The sequence below is a fragment of the Coregonus lavaretus genome, assembly GCF_964263955.1.
Source record: "Coregonus lavaretus genome assembly, chromosome: 2".
Lineage (NCBI taxonomy): Eukaryota > Metazoa > Chordata > Actinopteri > Salmoniformes > Salmonidae > Coregonus > Coregonus lavaretus.
Window position 1 is genome coordinate 20,804,866 of NC_139989.1, and position 17,708 is coordinate 20,822,573.

The window sequence follows — 17,708 nt, forward strand, 5'->3', positions numbered from 1 at the left end:
TATTGAGGGGAGGATGGATGGGGCCATGTATCGCGAGATCTTCCCTCAGTAAGAGCATTGAAGATGGGTCGTGGCTGGGTCTTCCACCATGACAACGACCCGAAACACACAGACAGGGCAACTAAGGAGTGGCTCAGTAAGAAGCATCTCAAGGTCCTTGGAGTGGCCTAGCCAGTCTCCAGACATGAACCCAATAGAACATCTTTGGAGGGAGCTGAAAGTCCGTATTGCCCAGCGACAGCCCCGAAACCTGAAGGATCTGGAGAAGGTCTGTATGGAGGACTGGGCCAAAATCCCTGCTGCAGTGTGTGCAAACCTGGTCAAGACCTACAGGAAACGTATGATCTCTGTAATTGCAAACAAAGGTTTCTGTACCAAATATTAAGTTCTGCTTTTCTGACGTATCAAATACTTATGTCATGCAATAAAATGCAAATTAATTACTTAAAAATCATACAATGTACCTATACAATGTACTGTCTCTCACAGTTGAAGTGTACCTATGATAAAAATTACAGACCTCTACATGCTTTGTAAGTAGGAAAACCTGCAAAATCGGCAGTGTATCAAATACTTGTTCTCCCCACTGTATGTGTATGTGTATGTATATGTATATATACATATATGTATATATATATATATATATATATATATATATATATATATATATATATATATATATATATATAATTGCAAGAAAAAAAACATGGTGATTGGAAGTGATGCAGCCAATTACATTGATGGAAGTTATGTTGTAGGCAGATTAATTGACAGTTGAAATGAGACTCTCAACCAGCTGTTAGTGTTTATTACACACAAGAATACAGTAGTGCTTTCAAAGGGAATGTGCAAATCCAGTGAACAAAATCTGAATAATGATCTGAATAAAATCATTCTCCTTCAATGCCCTTCACAGTTTCCTTCATTTGTATTTCACCTCTTCCATAGATATGGTTGTGACATCTGTCATGTGTCAAGTCTATCAAGTGTCATGTGTTCTGTTTGCATGACTTAAAAGCTTCTTCTCTCTCTTTATACACTGCAGGATGCTTCAATCTGAAAATTCCCCTGTGACAGACCTGTCTGAACTTATTCAGCCAGCTGGGCTGGGTGACCGCTGCTGAACACTGCTGAACATGACCCAGCCCAACGTGACCCTGGTGACCGCCAACCTTAGCGGGGCCTGGGCCAGGGCCGGTAGCGACGACCTGGGGTATGGAACAGGAAACTTCTACCGTCCGTTCTCGGTGTTCAGCGTGCTAACCCTCACCCTGCTAGCCATGCTGGTGGTGGCCACCTTCGTGTGGAACCTCCTTGTTCTCCTCACCATCCTGAGGGTGCGGACCTTCCACCGCGTGCCCCACAACCTGGTGGCCTCCATGGCCATCTCGGACGTGATGGTGGCCGCCCTGGTCATGCCCCTGAGCCTGGTGCACGAGCTCAACGGACGGCTATGGAAGCTGGGTCGCGTGCTCTGCCAGGTGTGGATCTCCTTCGATGTGCTCTGCTGCACGGCCAGCATCTGGAACGTGACGGCCATCGCCCTGGACCGCTACTGGTCCATCACCAGACACTTGGAGTACACGCTCAAGACCCGCAAGAGGATCTCCAATGTGATGATCGTGCTTACCTGGCTGCTGTCCTCCGTCATCTCCCTGTCGCCGCTGTTCGGCTGGGGGGAGACCTACTCGGAGGAGGGGATGGAGTGCCAGGTGAGCCAGGAGCCCTCCTACACTATCTTCTCCACCTTCGGAGCGTTCTACCTGCCGCTGTGCGTGGTGCTCTTCGTCTACTGGAAGATCTACAAGGCGGCCAAGTTCCGCATCGGCTCGTGCAAGACCAATACCATCACGCCTATGGCTGAGGTGATTGAGGTACTTTTGTTGCTATAGTCTTACCCAGTGGGTTAAACTGGTTGAAGTTACATCAAAATTATGTTATTCCTACCAGTGTCTGGTTGTAATGATGTCTTATTCAACCAGTTTTGCCTGCTGGGTGGTTGAATGTTTCATGTGGGATCCACATGATGATTGCGTTAATATTCAGTTGATTTTATTACATTATTATTACATTGACACACTCCTAAGCTCCTTGGCCAATTTTGCTGGACTTAATCAATCAACCTTGACCAATGTTCAGATAATGGTTGCGCATTCAAACCTAATCTAAATAATTATCTGAATGTACCTCAATGATATCAGTGTCATTATAGCTCTCTCGTATCTGCTCGTGAGTGCATATCACATTATCATTGACTGATGAGATTGTACTGTAGCTCTCAAATTGGTTGCTGGGCAATTAGTGGGAAACCATGTCATCTGCATAATACATTCTGAGCTGTTCTGATGGTGCTGTGATGGTGCTGCAGGGCTGTGGGATGTGAATTGTTCTTTAACGCTTATCAGCGTGTACTGCATCTCATACTCAACAAACCAATTCACATGGAGGCATTCACACGTGCATGTATGCACATAGTCCCCCACACACGTGCACATGCGCACACAACTACACAAATCACCGTCAACATGCAAAAACAATCCCTCAATGTGAAGGAGGATCTTCTACTTTTTTCACACAATCTCTCTCTCACATACACATACAACTGCACACACACACACACACACACGCGCACGCACACACACACACGCAGAGGAAATAAACTAAAAGGCTGTTGGTATAACCCCTGTTAATCGCTATAGGCACAGTGGCTTATAAATACCCAGCATGTTTAACAAGGCTAGGGGCCACTGCACCTTCCTCACCACAGCGGCTCCCTCTAATCAGCAAGGACGCTGACAGAGTCCAGAGACCCAGGCTGCATCCTAAATGGCACCCTATCCCTATATAGTGCACTACTTTTGACCAGGGCCCAATGGGCTCCGGTCAAAAGTTGTGAACTATATAGGGAATCGGGTGCAATTTGGAACACAGACTCACTCAACAAGGCCAAGCTAATTTATTCAAACATGCCATTTCATTTTACTCTGTTCAAAGGGAGCTGCCTCCATGCTGCCTTCACTCTCTCTGGTTATATACAATAGGCAAACAGCAGCATAGGCCTTTGAGCTTGGTAGGTTTGTTTGGAGACTAAGGGGAGAGAATTGGCTGGTACAAAACAGCAAAAACGTATTAAGACTATAGGCAGCTATTTCAGGCATCCACCCACTGATTTGGAGACACCTCATTTGTCGGTTAAAATAGACTTCTTATAGCCCGGTAGGTCTTTGGAATTTCATATACAGTGGCTTGCGAAAGTATTCACCCCTCTTGACATTTTTCCTATTTTGTTGCCTTACAACCTGGAATTAAAATGGATTTTTGGGGGGTTTGTATCATTTGATTTACACAACATGCCTACTACTTTGAAAATGCAAAAAAAAAAATATTGTGAAACAAACACGAAATAAGACAAAAAAACAGAAAACTTGAGCGTGCATAACTATTCACCGCCCGCCCCCCCCCCCAAAGTCAATACTTTGTAGAGCCACCTTTTGCAGCAATTACAGCTGCAAGTCTCTTGGGGTATGTCTCTATAAGCTTGGCACATCTAGCCACTGGGATTTTGCCCATTCTTCAAGGCAAAACTGCTCCAGCTCCTTCAAATTGGATGGGTTCCGCTGGTGTACAGCAATCTTTAAGTCATACCACAGATTCTCAATTGGATTGAGGTCTGGGCTTTGACTAGGCCATTCCAAGACATTTAAATGTTTCCCCTTAAACCACTCAAGTCTTGCTTTAGCTGTGTGCTTAGGGTCATTGTCCTGCTGGAAGGTGAACCTCCGTCCCAGTCTCAAATCTCTGGAAGACTGAAACAGGTTTCCCTCAAGAATTTCCCTTTATCCATCATTCCTTCAATTCTGACCAGTTTCCCAGTCCCTGCCGATGAAAAACATCCCCACAGCATGATGCTGCCACCACCATGCTTCACTGTGGGGATGGTGTTCTCGGGGTGATGAGAGGTGTTGGGTTTGCGCCAAACATACCGTTTTCCTTGATGGCCAAAAAGCTCAATTTTAGTCTCATCTGACCTGAGTACCTTCTTCCATATGTTTGGGGAGTCTCCCACATGCCTTTTGGCGAACACCAAACATGTTTGCTTATTTCTTTCTTTAAGCAATGTCTTTTTTCTGGCCACTCTTCCGTAAAGCCCAGCTCTGTGGAGTGTATGGCTTAAAGTGGTCCTATGGACAGAAACTCCAATCCCCGCTGTGGAGCTTTGCAGCTCCTTTAGGGTTATCTTTGGTCTCTTTGTTGCCTCTCTGATTAATGCCCTCCTTGCCTGGTCCGTGAGTTTTGGTGGGCGGCCCTCTCTTGGCAAGTTTGTTGTGGTGCCATATTCTTTCCATTTTTTAATAATGGATTTAATGGTGCTCTGTGGGATGTTAAAAGTTTCTGATATTTTTTTATAACCCAACCCTGATCTGTACTTCTCCACAACTTTGTCCCTGACCTGTTTGGAGAGCTCCTTGGTCTTCATGGTGCCGCTTGCTTGGTGGTGCCCCTTGCTTAGTGGTGGTGCCCCTTGCTTAGTGGTGTTGCAGACACTGGGGCCTTTCAGAACAGGTGTATATATACTGAGATCATGTGACAGATCATGTGACACTTAGATTGCACACAGGTGGACTTTATTTAACTAATTATGAAGGTTAGTTAAATTACTTCTGAAGGTAATTGGTTGCACCAGATATTATTTAGGGGCTTCATAGCAAAGGGGGTGAATACATATGCACGCACCACTTTTCCGTTATTTATTTTCTTGAATTTTTTTAACAAGTTATTTTTTTAATTTCAATTCACCAATTTGGACTATTTTGTGTATGTCCATTACATGAAATCAAAATAAAAATCCATTTAAATTACAGGTTGTAACGCAACAAAATAGGAAAAACGCCAAGGGGGATGAATACTTTTGCAAGGCACTGTATTCTGTCCACAGAATATAGAAAGTATCCTTTAGCTGTTTTATTAAATTATACCTCAACAATGAGTCACATAATACTGAGCAGTCAAAGAATAAAAACAAATTGGCGCCTAGCAACTATTTATGACTGTACACCCTCTGTAGACACCCCATCTAGTTTTCACAGAAATGTATTTGAAAGTTTGAAAAGGTATTACCCCCTAGGACTGTGGTCTTTCAGCTGAATTCATTTTTTCACATCATTCCTTTTCTATGGAGAAAAGTTAGGCTGTTTTCTCTGTGGTATTACAGTTTGTATACGTGGGTGTTTGGCTCAAGTTCAGCCCAGTTAGCAGTATGGACAAAAGGAGTCATGACTCTGAGGCGTGAAAACATCTAAACACAATGGACCATGCATACCGCAATAGGGAGGGAGCCCTACCGGAAATTTCACACACAATTACACCCACTGGGCACAGATGTCAGTTCAACAACTAATTTTGATTGACATTTGATTGAGTTGTAAACTAACATGAATTCAACATAAAATCAACGAAAACTTTACAGTGTCATTGATTTTAGTTTAATGTTGGGTGATAAAAATACAAAAAATCCAGAAATTCCTTTATGTTGATGACTTTTTGAAAATCCAATCAGTTTTTCAGTGGAAACAACATTGATTCAACCAATTTGCGCCCAGAGCGCACATTCCTTTTGCAATTCTAACATGTTCCATGTTATTAACCTGTTTCTAATGCATGTTAAATGTATTTAAGAACAAAAAAAACTAGCTTTTCAGGTGTTTGTGAATACAAAGGCGGGTTTAATACATTTTTTACAATTTAAGTTGTGCTACAATGAAATGTGTTACAATGTAATTATTGTATTTCCAACATGTTTTTAACATGAAAATGTCAAGTAGGCTAGCCTACAGTACCTCTGAGTGGATTGGAGGTAGGTCTGGCCTTACTTTCAACCCATCTCTAAATGCAATCCCTTAACCCCCTGGTGTGGCTCAGTGGAGTAGAACCCCTGTGATCTAATAGGAAATTATATTGATATATATTCTACCACTACTTGGTATGCAAAAGGGATCAGCTATGATTAATCCAGTTGAGCCTATCAAACAACATCAAACAACATTGCTATTGCTTGTGTACTGTGTATGACTTGAATTTGCATGTCTTAAACTCCACTGCAAGCAATTTAGTTAAGTCACTTAGTTACTGATAGTTGGCTGCCTTTTTGACAAAAAATAACATTTTACATTTCGCCAAGAAAACCTTAATCTATTGACTGGAGTCAGGCTTTCATATATCACAGTCCCAGATTGGCCATGCATGAGATCAAAATGATAGTTTTAACCATATACATGATTTATTTTGGGCTGTGATGTGTGGTAAGACAGTTAAACTAAGCGTGTGAGGCATTTATAAGCTATATTCTTCAAGAATCAATGGCTATATCATTCATTTAGAAGTACAAAAATGGATGTATCAACCCCAGATTGACCATTTAAACTGTAATATTAGACTGCCCTTCAATTTGGCGTCAGCAATTTACCCCCAGCCACTATGCTTTTAACCCCTACCCTCTGCTGCAAATACATTATTTTGATTGTTTGTTTTATTGTTTTAATTGACCAGGCCTGCATCCCAAATGGCACCCTATTCCCTATTTTGTGCACTACTTTTGACCAGGACCCATAGGGTGCCATTTGGGACGCAGACCAGATGTGATCTGCTGAGCGGTAAAGTGTAGGTTTATAAACAGCTCATGCAGAATGACCTGCAGGGTCAGGTGTAGAGAGAAACACTACTCCACCAGGCTCAACATAACAGTGCACCTGCCTGGAAATGAGAAATGGGCGGATAGATTGAAGCATGGTGTTTTCATTCCATTACTTCCATTTAACAGCCCTCTCTGTATGAGTCACAAGTGCAGGTTGATGGCTTGAGTTCTGGCAGGGGGTTGTCGTTTATGCCCTGTATCGTTTAGCTCAATGATTGATTCATTAGAGGCTATTTTGCTTGTTTTTGCTTGATTTATTAATTTTCCCATTGGGTTCAGCTAGCTGACTGGTTGCTCAATTAACTAATTGATTGGCTGGTTCTTTTACTAATGTGAGTATCGATTGGTTGACTGATTGACTGACTAACTGACTGACTGATTGACTGAGAACAAAATAAGTTGTGGCTTACAGTATGTCTCAAAAATTGTAAAACTGAAAGCCTGCGACAAACACTGACTAATTGATTGGTCTGTTCTTTAACTTATTTTAGTAATGTGAGTATCAATTTGTTGACTGATTTGATTGCCTGACTGATTGACTAACTGGTTGGCTGACTGATTTGATTGACAGGTGAAGGAGGCGTCGCGGCAGCCCCAGATGGTGTTCACGGTACGCCACGCCACCGTGACCTTCCAGACGGACGGCGACACGTGGCGCGAGCAGAAGGAGAAGAAGGCGGCGCTGATGGTGGGCATCCTGATCGGAGTCTTCGTCCTCTGCTGGATCCCCTTCTTCCTCACGGAGCTCATCATCCCGCTGTGCCACTGCGACATCCCGCCCATCTGGAAGAGCATCTTCCTGTGGCTGGGCTACTCCAACTCCTTCTTCAACCCGCTTATCTACACCGCCTTTAACAAGAACTACAACAACGCCCTTAGGAACTTGTTCTCCCGTCAACACTGAGGCTGGGGATGAGGGCTAAAGGACAAAACAGAACATGCCAAATAGCGGTTAAAATCAGCGGGTGGCCATCCAATTGCCTCTGACCACAGAACATTGGCCATCATTTTCTGTTAATTTAAGACTACGGCTGAGTCTGGGGCTGAGGCTGGGGATAAGGCAGAGGCTGAGACTGGGGCTGAGGCTGGGGATAAGGCAGAGGCTGAGACTGGGGCTGAGGCTGGGGATAAGGCAGAGGCTGAGACTGGGGCTGAGGCTGGGGATAAGGCAGAGGCTGAGACTGGGGCTGAGGCTGGGGATAAGGCAGAGGCGGAGAATGGGGCTGAGGCTGGGGATAAGGCAGAGGCTGAGACTGGGGCTGAGGCTGGGGATAAGGCAGAGGCTGAGACTGGGGCTGAGGCTGGGGATAAGGCAGAGGCGGAGACTGGGGCTGAGGCTGGGGATAAGGCAGAGGCTGAGACTGGGGCTGAGGCTGGGGATAAGGCAGAGGCTGAGACTGGGGCTGTCTAGAAAAAACATACCATCACATGATCAAATTGATGTCACGGGAACGTACATTTTTGGTTTCCCATTGGTTCTGGGAATGAAGTCACACATTTCCTGACTGTTAAAACTGAACGTTTTTTAAACATTCTGAGGATGGAAGAGAAAATTTCACCTGTTCTGGGAACTTTTATTTTTAGGTTGCAGGGAGGTTCTGAGAATGTTTTTCTATTGTTCCCTGAATGTTAAATAACACTGTTAGTTTAACTGTTTTGAACTCCAAGCACAGATAGAACACATGGAAATTAATTTGCTTATGCATTAATCATGCAAACATGATTTATTTCTTCTTGTGGCATGACGTCAGTGAGATTCAAACCTATGATCTTCTGCTCTCTATCCATGGAATTAGTTCACTGCACCACCAGGAAGGAACTAGCATGCTATTTGTTTTTAACTCATACAAAGCTGTTCATTTTAGTCTATTCAAACAGACCCTATTTCAAAGGAAACAGGCCCTCATTAAGATCAGATGTGGCCAATTAGTTGGCGCGGCCAACAAACCTGAACATACTTAACAAGATAGAGGATAGAGAGAGTTTTGTTGATGCTGAGAACAGAATGTATATGTTTTTTAAATAACATTCTTAGAATGTTCTGGGAACGTTACTAATGTTTTCTTGTGTTATTTAGTATGGAAAGTTTTCTTGATGTTCTGAAAACATGACTTTTAATAGAACCATGAGGAAACCTGTAGAAAACGTTATGCTGAAGTACCGACATTTCCACAGAAGAACGTTGTTTCTTTACGCTCTCTGAACAATAAGAGAACATTACTTTAAATAGAAGCATGAGGAAACCTGTAGGAAGCGTTATGGGAAAGTTGTATGCAAAATAACCATAGGACAACCACGCTCTCACCAAGCTCTAAGAAACATATGGTTCTCAGAACGTTATGTGCTAGCTGGGTATATAACCAACAAACTGTGGACTACATTGTAAAATATGGAGTAGATAACAAACGAGGGACCACATTACAATCCGTGGATTTAACAACCATCGATTCACTGCGTAGCTTTTCAACAACTATTGATTAACTCTGTGAAAAAAAAAGATGTATGTGAATAAGAAAGATTCACGTGAATAAAAAAGATTGTGGTCCACAAACTGAAGTCATCAAGCGTTATTGTGATCATCTTGCCACTGACATACACCATATTGAGAAAGTACAGTTTTAGATTGCTGTGTCCAAATAAGATAATACTGTATCAAAATGAAATAAACACATCAAAATGAAACAGGGGTTGTTCATAATCTTTACTCTCAATTATTTGAGATTATAAAAGTCACTAAAACAGGTGTCTTCATATTATAGAGAAATCTATTCTGATTCTTGATGAATTGTTTGAACACAAAGTTGGATATTGAGTATGACAGGCATTGTACTGATCTGGTGTCTTTGATCCTACACTTCACAGATGAATTGGTTGAGCTAGTTTGAGTGTAGTAGGTTTTAGTGAGACATTGGAGATGGAGAGAGGGAAGCCAACGTTCTTTCTCATGGACTGTCGCATTTGAAGTGTCTCTCATGACTCCACACATTCCCCCGCAATAGCTGATATTTACTTACCACATCTCCTATCTGGCTCTGCTTCGATCCCCAGCTGGAAATGCAAATTGCTGGAAATTCCCAGTGAGCCATTCCCACAACAACAGATCCTCACGGTAAGGGGGATGTGTTTGTATCAGCTTCATGTTGGAGAGCGAAAATTAGAGTGTGTGTGCATGTGCGTGTGTGTGCGTAAGTGCATGCGTGAGTGCATGCGTGTGTGAAGAGGACTCTGTCTGTGTCCCAAATGGCACCCTAAATCCTATATAGCACTAGATCCCCAGATCACTATATCTGTGTCATGGCTAGGGTGTCTGATATGACCGTCTGTAGTCAAGGATATCTGTTTGTAATCATTCTGGTGTGTGTGCAAGTGCAGATCTTGAACATATTTGTTTCTTTGATAAATCCCCTGCTCTCTCTTTCTTTCTCTCTCTCTTTCTCTCTCTTTCTGTCTATCAAACTGCCCTTGTTATGACCCTTAAAGCATCAACCATCTTTCATTTTAACTGACAACCAATAGATGTACTTTATGTAGTGGAATCTGGCCTGTCAATGTGAAATCTTTTTACTAATCATTGGAGGCATGGGAAGACATGACAGGAGTCATGATACCACTAAAGTGTCTATAATTTTTTAATTCTACAGCCAAGGTCACCTAGATAATTCCAACATTTTCTGGTTATCCTGAGATTTAGTATTTGGTGTCATTGAAGAGATACTGTATATGAGGTTGACTATAGTACTTGTGCGAGAAAGAATCGACCGTCTTATTTCTTTCTCATCCATCGCATATATATGGAAAACAAGGGAGTATACTGGCAAAGGCTCTATCTCAATTACTGTTCAGTGACAAACAGTACTGCATTCGCATTTGAATATATAGCATAATTGATATGAAATTGGAGATGTTTAAATTTGCTACAAATATGATGTTTTTTAAAGTTTTGCATTGTAATTTCAGAAAATGTCCATAATATATCTGCATTAATAGTGGAATGATAGTGTTTCACAGTATTACTTACCCGCCAGTGTTTTGATTGGATGTGATATTCGCCAATTGATTTCTCCCACCGGAGCGGCCTCTGTTGACAAAATTGGAAAGCTGTTTTGACTTTGTGGCTGTGTTATCTAGTGGAAATCGGGTTAAGTGCAGAAATCACTCTGTAATTTCCTGCTTGCTAAAATTCTACACTGTTCGCTCAATTTTAGTTTATGTGAGAGAACAAGCACTGAATAGTGTAGGGAATCATTGTACCATCTAAATATATTTGAAGCTGGTGGACCAAAACAAAAAGTAAAATGCTCAAGCACTAGTCTCCTCCATGTTTCGGAGAAATGGGATGCGGGGGAGGGGGGAGATTTGTTTGAATATAGCCTAGCGCTGTTGCAATTCACCTAGCTTCCACATAGGTGGAGAAATTCTAGATGTAGCATATTTAAATGTAATTGATAAAAAGCAAACATTTTCAAAGGCAATGATAGTTCAAAGGCAATTTCAGATCTAAGGCAATATGCTACGTGCCCTCGCCAGCTAGCCCTGATTATCCTACCAAACCCATGTTGGGATCAGTGGCGGTCGGTGCCGTTTAAGATGAGGGAGGACGATAATTGTTTTTCATGAGCCTTATTTCTATTACAGCATATTAGATGACTGCCATTCAAATTCCATTCACCCAGTTCAATGGAACATCAATAGGTTTAGGCTACTACATGATACTCTAAATTTCCCTATACCCATCATGAGGTTGCTAGAACTTAGCCTATGAATGAATGTTTACAACGTAGGCGCACACAGGTCGAGAGACAAATTTGAGGTGACAGACAGTTACACATGGACAGACAGTGACACATTTAATACCGCCATGCACACTCTAAACTGATCTAGGGTGTAATCATTAGTCCAACAGTTGCAAACGAGAGTTTCTATTGGACAAATTCAGGTATGTTTATCCCTGTTTCGTTCTGTTTGCTTCCATTTAAGACACGTTTTTCAACAGAATCATCGGAATGAATACACCCCGATCACACGCAAACTGTTCAAAACTGTTTAACTATTGTTTTTTGCTCTCTTTGAGTCAACTATTCACCACAGTTTATGCACTGCAGTGCTAGCTAGCTGTAGCTTATGCTTTCAGTACTAGATTAATTCTCTGATCCTTTGATTGGGTGGACATGTTAGTTCATACTGCAAGATCTCTGATAGGTTGGAGGACGTCCTCCGGAAGTTGTCATAATTACTTTGTAAGTCTATGGAAGGGGGTGAGAACCTCCTAGGTTTTGTATTGAAGTCAATGTACCCAGAGGAGGACGGAAGCTACCTGTCCTCCGGCTACACCATGATGCTACCCTACAGAGTGCTGTTGAGGCTACTGTAGACCTTCATTGCAAAACAGTGTGTTTTAATCAATTATTTGGTGACGTGAATATATTTAGTATAGTTTTATCGAAACATGATAACTTTTTTAATGTTTCACCATTTTTATTTGTATGAAATTCACTGAGGAGGATGGTCCTCCCCTTCCTCCTCTGAGGAGCCTCCGCTGGTGGGGATATGAAATGTATTCATATGAAATGAGTGATGCTAGTATTTCATTTGAAATGAGAATGTGTAGAATGTGTGACAATATAATTAATTCTAAAATGGCAAGTGGCGTCATGGTGGCATCTCAGTAGTGGCTAGTATGCTTTGTTTCTTCCTTTTTTATCTTCCTCACTATTTCCCTCTTTCTCTTACTCTTTTTTTTCCAATTCTGCACCAAATGTCCAACATTTCAATAAATCAGTCAGCCCGAAGGCCTATTTATCAAGTAGGCCTCTTTGATGTATGGTGTTTTATCGTCAAATACATAACAGACTGTGGAAGTGAACGCTTTTAGTCTAAATTCCTCTGAAGATCCATCCGAAAGCATTAGAATATGAATGGGATCCATTGAATGTTATCAAACCATGTGTTGATTGCATTGCCCGTGGATGGTGAAACGCTGAAATGAATGAGGCTAGAGAGACACAAGTGGTCCTGAAGATAAATGATTCTGTCACGGATGTGACTGGTCAAGCTACTATACAGCCTCTCAACTCTGTCCACAGGCTAAACCATGGAAATATAATCTCATTCTAGTTATTTGGGCTAAACATATCCCACAGAGGCTATGTTCAAGCTATAGTACCTCCAAAATTTGGCAGACATGAAGCAGAAAAAATTAACTGTTGAAAAATGTAATCACTCACCTAATTCCTAAAGAGAGCAAGCTTCTGCTGTTTCGTATTCATATTCATATGCAGCCAATTATTTGCTGTTGTTGGGGATTAAAGAACGTCTGTGGTACAGAAATTATAATGGGAATCATGCTTGTACCTAGAGCAAGACTGGGTAGCATACAGATCCAGCCCGCGAGCCCATTCAATCTGTCCCGCGGAAGGTTTGAGTAAAAAAAAATATATTAAAAAAAAATATATATACATATTTGGGGTTTATTCTTTTGGTAAATTATTATTTTGGGTTCACAAAACACTCCAGGCCACTTTTGATAATCTAAAACTAGATAGAAAGTATCTAGAAATTATAATGGACCTATACATTTTGAAATAACTGCTATGTTTCTTGCCGACAAATTGCTTTTGACTAACAAATCATTCCGAAAGAAAATCTGTTTGGCCCTCCACTGAATTTTGAAATCCCGATGTGGCCCTCAAGCCAAAATTATTCCCCACCACTGACCTAGAGGATACTTGTTTCATTTCCAGAAGGTCTGGACACAAACATGGTCAACAAGTCCACTATCATTATAGAAGTGTTATTGTACTCAGAAATGTATACTCATACCTCAATAAATGAGAGATGAAGTATGAGTGAGTGTTGTAATTGTTGTGAGTGTAATTGTTGTGAGTGTTGAAGGTGTTGTGAGTGTAATTGTTGTGAGTGTTGTGAGTGTTAGAATACAGTGGTTCAGTGAAGCATTGTTAAGCTATGTCTTCACAGTGAGTGACAGTGTGGTTATGGATCTCCAGTTGACATCTACACAGCTCTATTTCTTTAGAATGAATGATCATGACTGAAAGCCATGCATGTCTCCCTGCAAGATTATTCTTATTATATTAACACTGCGTTTTCTCCTGCTGGCGGCAATGGAGGATGAAAAATACATTTTGAGAGATAATTGGATCACAAGCTGTCAGATTATAAAGCAGTTTGTGGAGGAAGGGAGGGAGACCATGTGATCTTAGAGACTAATGGAAATTTGATCATTCAGGAGGCCTGGCATCTATATTACTGCACAGACAGTTCTAGTGGCTTTACTGCAGGAATGGAAGTGCAGCTATGGCATGCCCACACCCCCCCAAGCATGGGGAGACAAAGTGATTGGCATACAGTACACCCATCTAGCACAATTGGTTTCCTAGAAGTTGTGGGGACGTACAGTGGGGAGAACAAGTATTTGATACACTGCCGATTTTGCAGGTTTTCCTACTTACAAAGCATGTAGAGGTCTGTAATTTTTATCATAGGTACACTTCAACTGCGAGAGACGGAATCTAAAACAAAAATCCAGAAAATCACATTGTATGATTTTTAAGTAATTAATTTCAATTTTATTGCATGACATAAGTATTTGATCACCTACCAACCAGTAAGAATTCCGTCTCTCACAGACCTGTTAGTTTTTCTTTAAGAAGCCCCCCTGTTCTCCACTCATTACCTTACCAGAGAGCTGTGTAAGGACATCAGGGATACAATTGTAGACCTGCACAAGGCTGGGAAGGGCTACAGGACAATAGGCAAGCAGCTTGTTGAGAAGGCAACAACTGTTGGCGCAATTATTAGAAAATGGAAGAAGTTCAAGATGACGGTCAATCACCCTCGGTCTGGGGCTCCATGCAAGATCTCACCTCGTGGGGCATCAAGGACCATGAGGAAGGTGAGTGTTCAGCCCAGAACTACACGGCAGGACCTGGTCAATGACCTGAAGAGAGCTGGGACCACAGTCTCAAAGAAAACCATTAGTAACACACTACGCCGTCATGGATTAAAATCCTGCAGCGCACGCAAGGTCCCCCTGCTCAAGCCAGCGCATGTCCAGGCCCGTCTGAAGTTTGCCAATGACCATCTGGATGATCCAGAGGAGGAATGGGAGAAGGTCATGTGGTCTGATGAGACAAAAATAGAGCTTTTTGGTCTAAACTCCACTCGCCGTGTTTGGAGGAAGAAGAAGGATGAGTACAACCCCAAGAACACCATCCCAACCGTGAAGCATGGAGGTGGAAAAATCATTATTTGGGGATGCTTTTCTGCAAAGGGGACAGGACGACTGCACCGTATTGAGGGGAGGATGGAAGGGGCCATGTATCGCGAGATCTTGGCCAACAACCTCCTTCCCTCAGTAAGAGCATTGAAGATGGGTCGTGGCTGGGTCTTCCACCATGACAACGACCCGAAACACACAGACAGGGCAACTAAGGAGTGGCTCCGTAAGAAGCATCTCAAGGTCCTGGAGTGGCCTAGCCAGTCTCCAGACCTGAACCCAATAGAAAATCTTTGGAGGGAGCTAAAAGTCCGTATTGCCCAGCGACAGCCCCGAAACCTGAAGGATCTGGAGAAGGTCTGTATGGAGGAGTGCGCCAAAATCCCTGCTGCAGTGTGTGCAAACCTGGTCAAGACCTACAGGAAACGTATGATCTCTGTAATTGCAAACAAAGGTTTCTGTACCAAATATTAAGTTCTGCTTTTCTGATGTATCAAATACTTATGTCATGCAATAAAAAGCAAATGAATTACTTAAAAATCATACAATGTGATTTTCTGGATTTTTGTTTTAGATTCCGTCTCTCACAGTTGAAGTGTACCTATGATAAAAATTACAGACCTCTACATGCTTTGTAAGTAGGAAAACATGCAAAATCGGCAGTGTATCAAATACTTGTTCTCCCCACTGTATGTTCTTGGTTATACATTGGTTGTGGGAACGAAGCCAAACGTTTCCTGACTGGTAAAACTGAACGTTTTTTACACGTTCTGAGAACAGAAGGGAACATTTTGCCTGTTCTGGGAACGTTTATTTTTAGGTTAAAGGGAGCTTCTGAGAACGTTTTACTTTGGTTCCTTGAAAGTTTTCCTGTAAGGTTTTATTAACGCTCTGAGAATGGAAATTATAAGTTATTTTGAGGTTTTTTAATAACTTCCTAAAAACTTTCACTGAAAGATTCAATAAGACTTTTTATAAAACTCCTAGCTTTTTGGGGGTAAACTTTTTTTTAAATCCAAGCACAGATAGGAAACATGAATACTAATTTCCTTAGGCATTAATCATGCAAACACATACATAGAAATTAACATTAAATTATCTGGCAACAGCTCTGGTGGACATTCCTGCAGTCAGCATGCCAATTGCACGCTCCCTCAAAACTTTAGACATCTGTGGCATTGTGTTGTGTGACAAAACTGCACATTTTAGAGTGGCCTTTTATTGTCCCCAGCACAAGGTGCACCTGTGTAATGATCATGCTGTTTAATCAGCTTCTTGATATGCCACACCTGTCAGGTGGATGGATTATCTTGGCAAATGAGAAAAGTTCACTACCAGGGATGTAAACAAATTTGTGCAAAACATTTTAGAGAAATAAGCTTTTTGTGAGTATGGAACATTTCTGGGATCTTTTATTTATTATTTATTATGGGACCAACACTTTACATGTTGCATTTATATTTTTGTTCAGTGTAATAACTTCCATGTTCTCAAAGGGATATTCCATGCCTGCTTTTTTTTACCCATCTACCAATAGGTGCCCTTATTTGCGAGGCATTGGAAAACCTCCCTGGTCTTTGTGGTTGAGTCTGTGTTTGAAATTCACTGTTCGACTGAGGGACCTTACAGATAATTGTGTGTGGGGTACAGATATTAGGTAGTCATTCAAAAATCATGTTAAACACTATTATTGTACACAGAGTTAGTCCATGCAACTTATTATGTGACTTGTTGAGCACATTTTTACTCCTGAACTTATTTAGGCTTGCCATAACAAAGGGGTTGAATACATATTGACTCAAGACACTTTAGATTTTCATTTTCAATTAATTTGTCAAAAAAATAACAAAAACACTAATCCTATTTTGACATTATGGGGTATTGTGTGTAGGGGTGTGTATACTTTCTGAAGGCACTGTATACCAGCCTTTAACCTGTATAGAAGCTTAGTGTTTATGAACAGAATACAACAGATCAAATTAACTGGGATGACATTCCCTCTCATGGGAGACCAAAAAGAGCTAGCTGAAAGCCATTCCTCCAATAAGCCAAACCTGCAATATTCTGATAGGCTGCCACTTCTACAGTAGGCTGCCAATTACCAAGTAATGTTACATGTTGTCCACAGAAGAGTCAGGGAAGGCACAATAGGTTGCTGGCATGTTATGCTAGTGGCAGCCAGTTGCCTGTAAGCTGTTGTGAAATCTACAATAACTTAGTGCCAAATGGTTTCCAGTTAAGAAAATACAAATTCACAGCAACAGGTTGTCATTACATTACTGGAAATTGCACAATAACCTCTTCACAGTGCAGCTCATTAGTGGCACATACTCTAACAACATTTGTAGAACAGACTGTGTCAAAGGAGGTGCTCAACTTGCATTGGTGTAACCATCAAACACTTAAACTGCTACAACACTTCCACTGATGGTTGGCACAAATACACATACACTACCATTCAAAAGTTTGGGGTCACTTAGAAATGTCCTTGTTTTCGAAAGAAAAGCAATTTTTGGTCCATTAAAATAACATCAAATTGATCAGAAATACAGTGTAGACATTGTTAATGTTGTAAATGGCTATTGTAGCTGGAAATGACTGATTCTTTATGGAATATCTACATAGGCGTACAGAGGCCCATTATCAGCAACCATCAGTCCTGTGTTCCAATGGCAAGTTGTGTTTGCTAATCTAAGTTTATCATTTTAAAAGGCTAATTGATCATTAGAAAACCCTTTTGCAATTATGTTAGCACAGCTGAAAACTGTTGTGCTGATTAAA

At 41.5% G+C, this 17,708-nt stretch overlaps 1 protein-coding gene across 1 annotated transcript; it reads left to right on the forward strand.

The window, feature by feature from the left end:
- Positions 1-1,136: 1,136 nt before the first annotated feature.
- On the forward strand, positions 1,137-7,595 carry LOC311150352 (5-hydroxytryptamine receptor 5A-like; the record flags this gene model as incomplete). The annotated part of the gene is made up of 2 exons (XM_084187760.1): positions 1,137-1,874; positions 7,263-7,595. 2 exons carry the CDS (start codon positions 1,137-1,139, stop codon positions 7,593-7,595), a joined length of 1,071 nt encoding a protein of 356 aa, XP_084043886.1.
- Between the last annotated feature and the right edge of the window lie 10,113 nt (positions 7,596-17,708).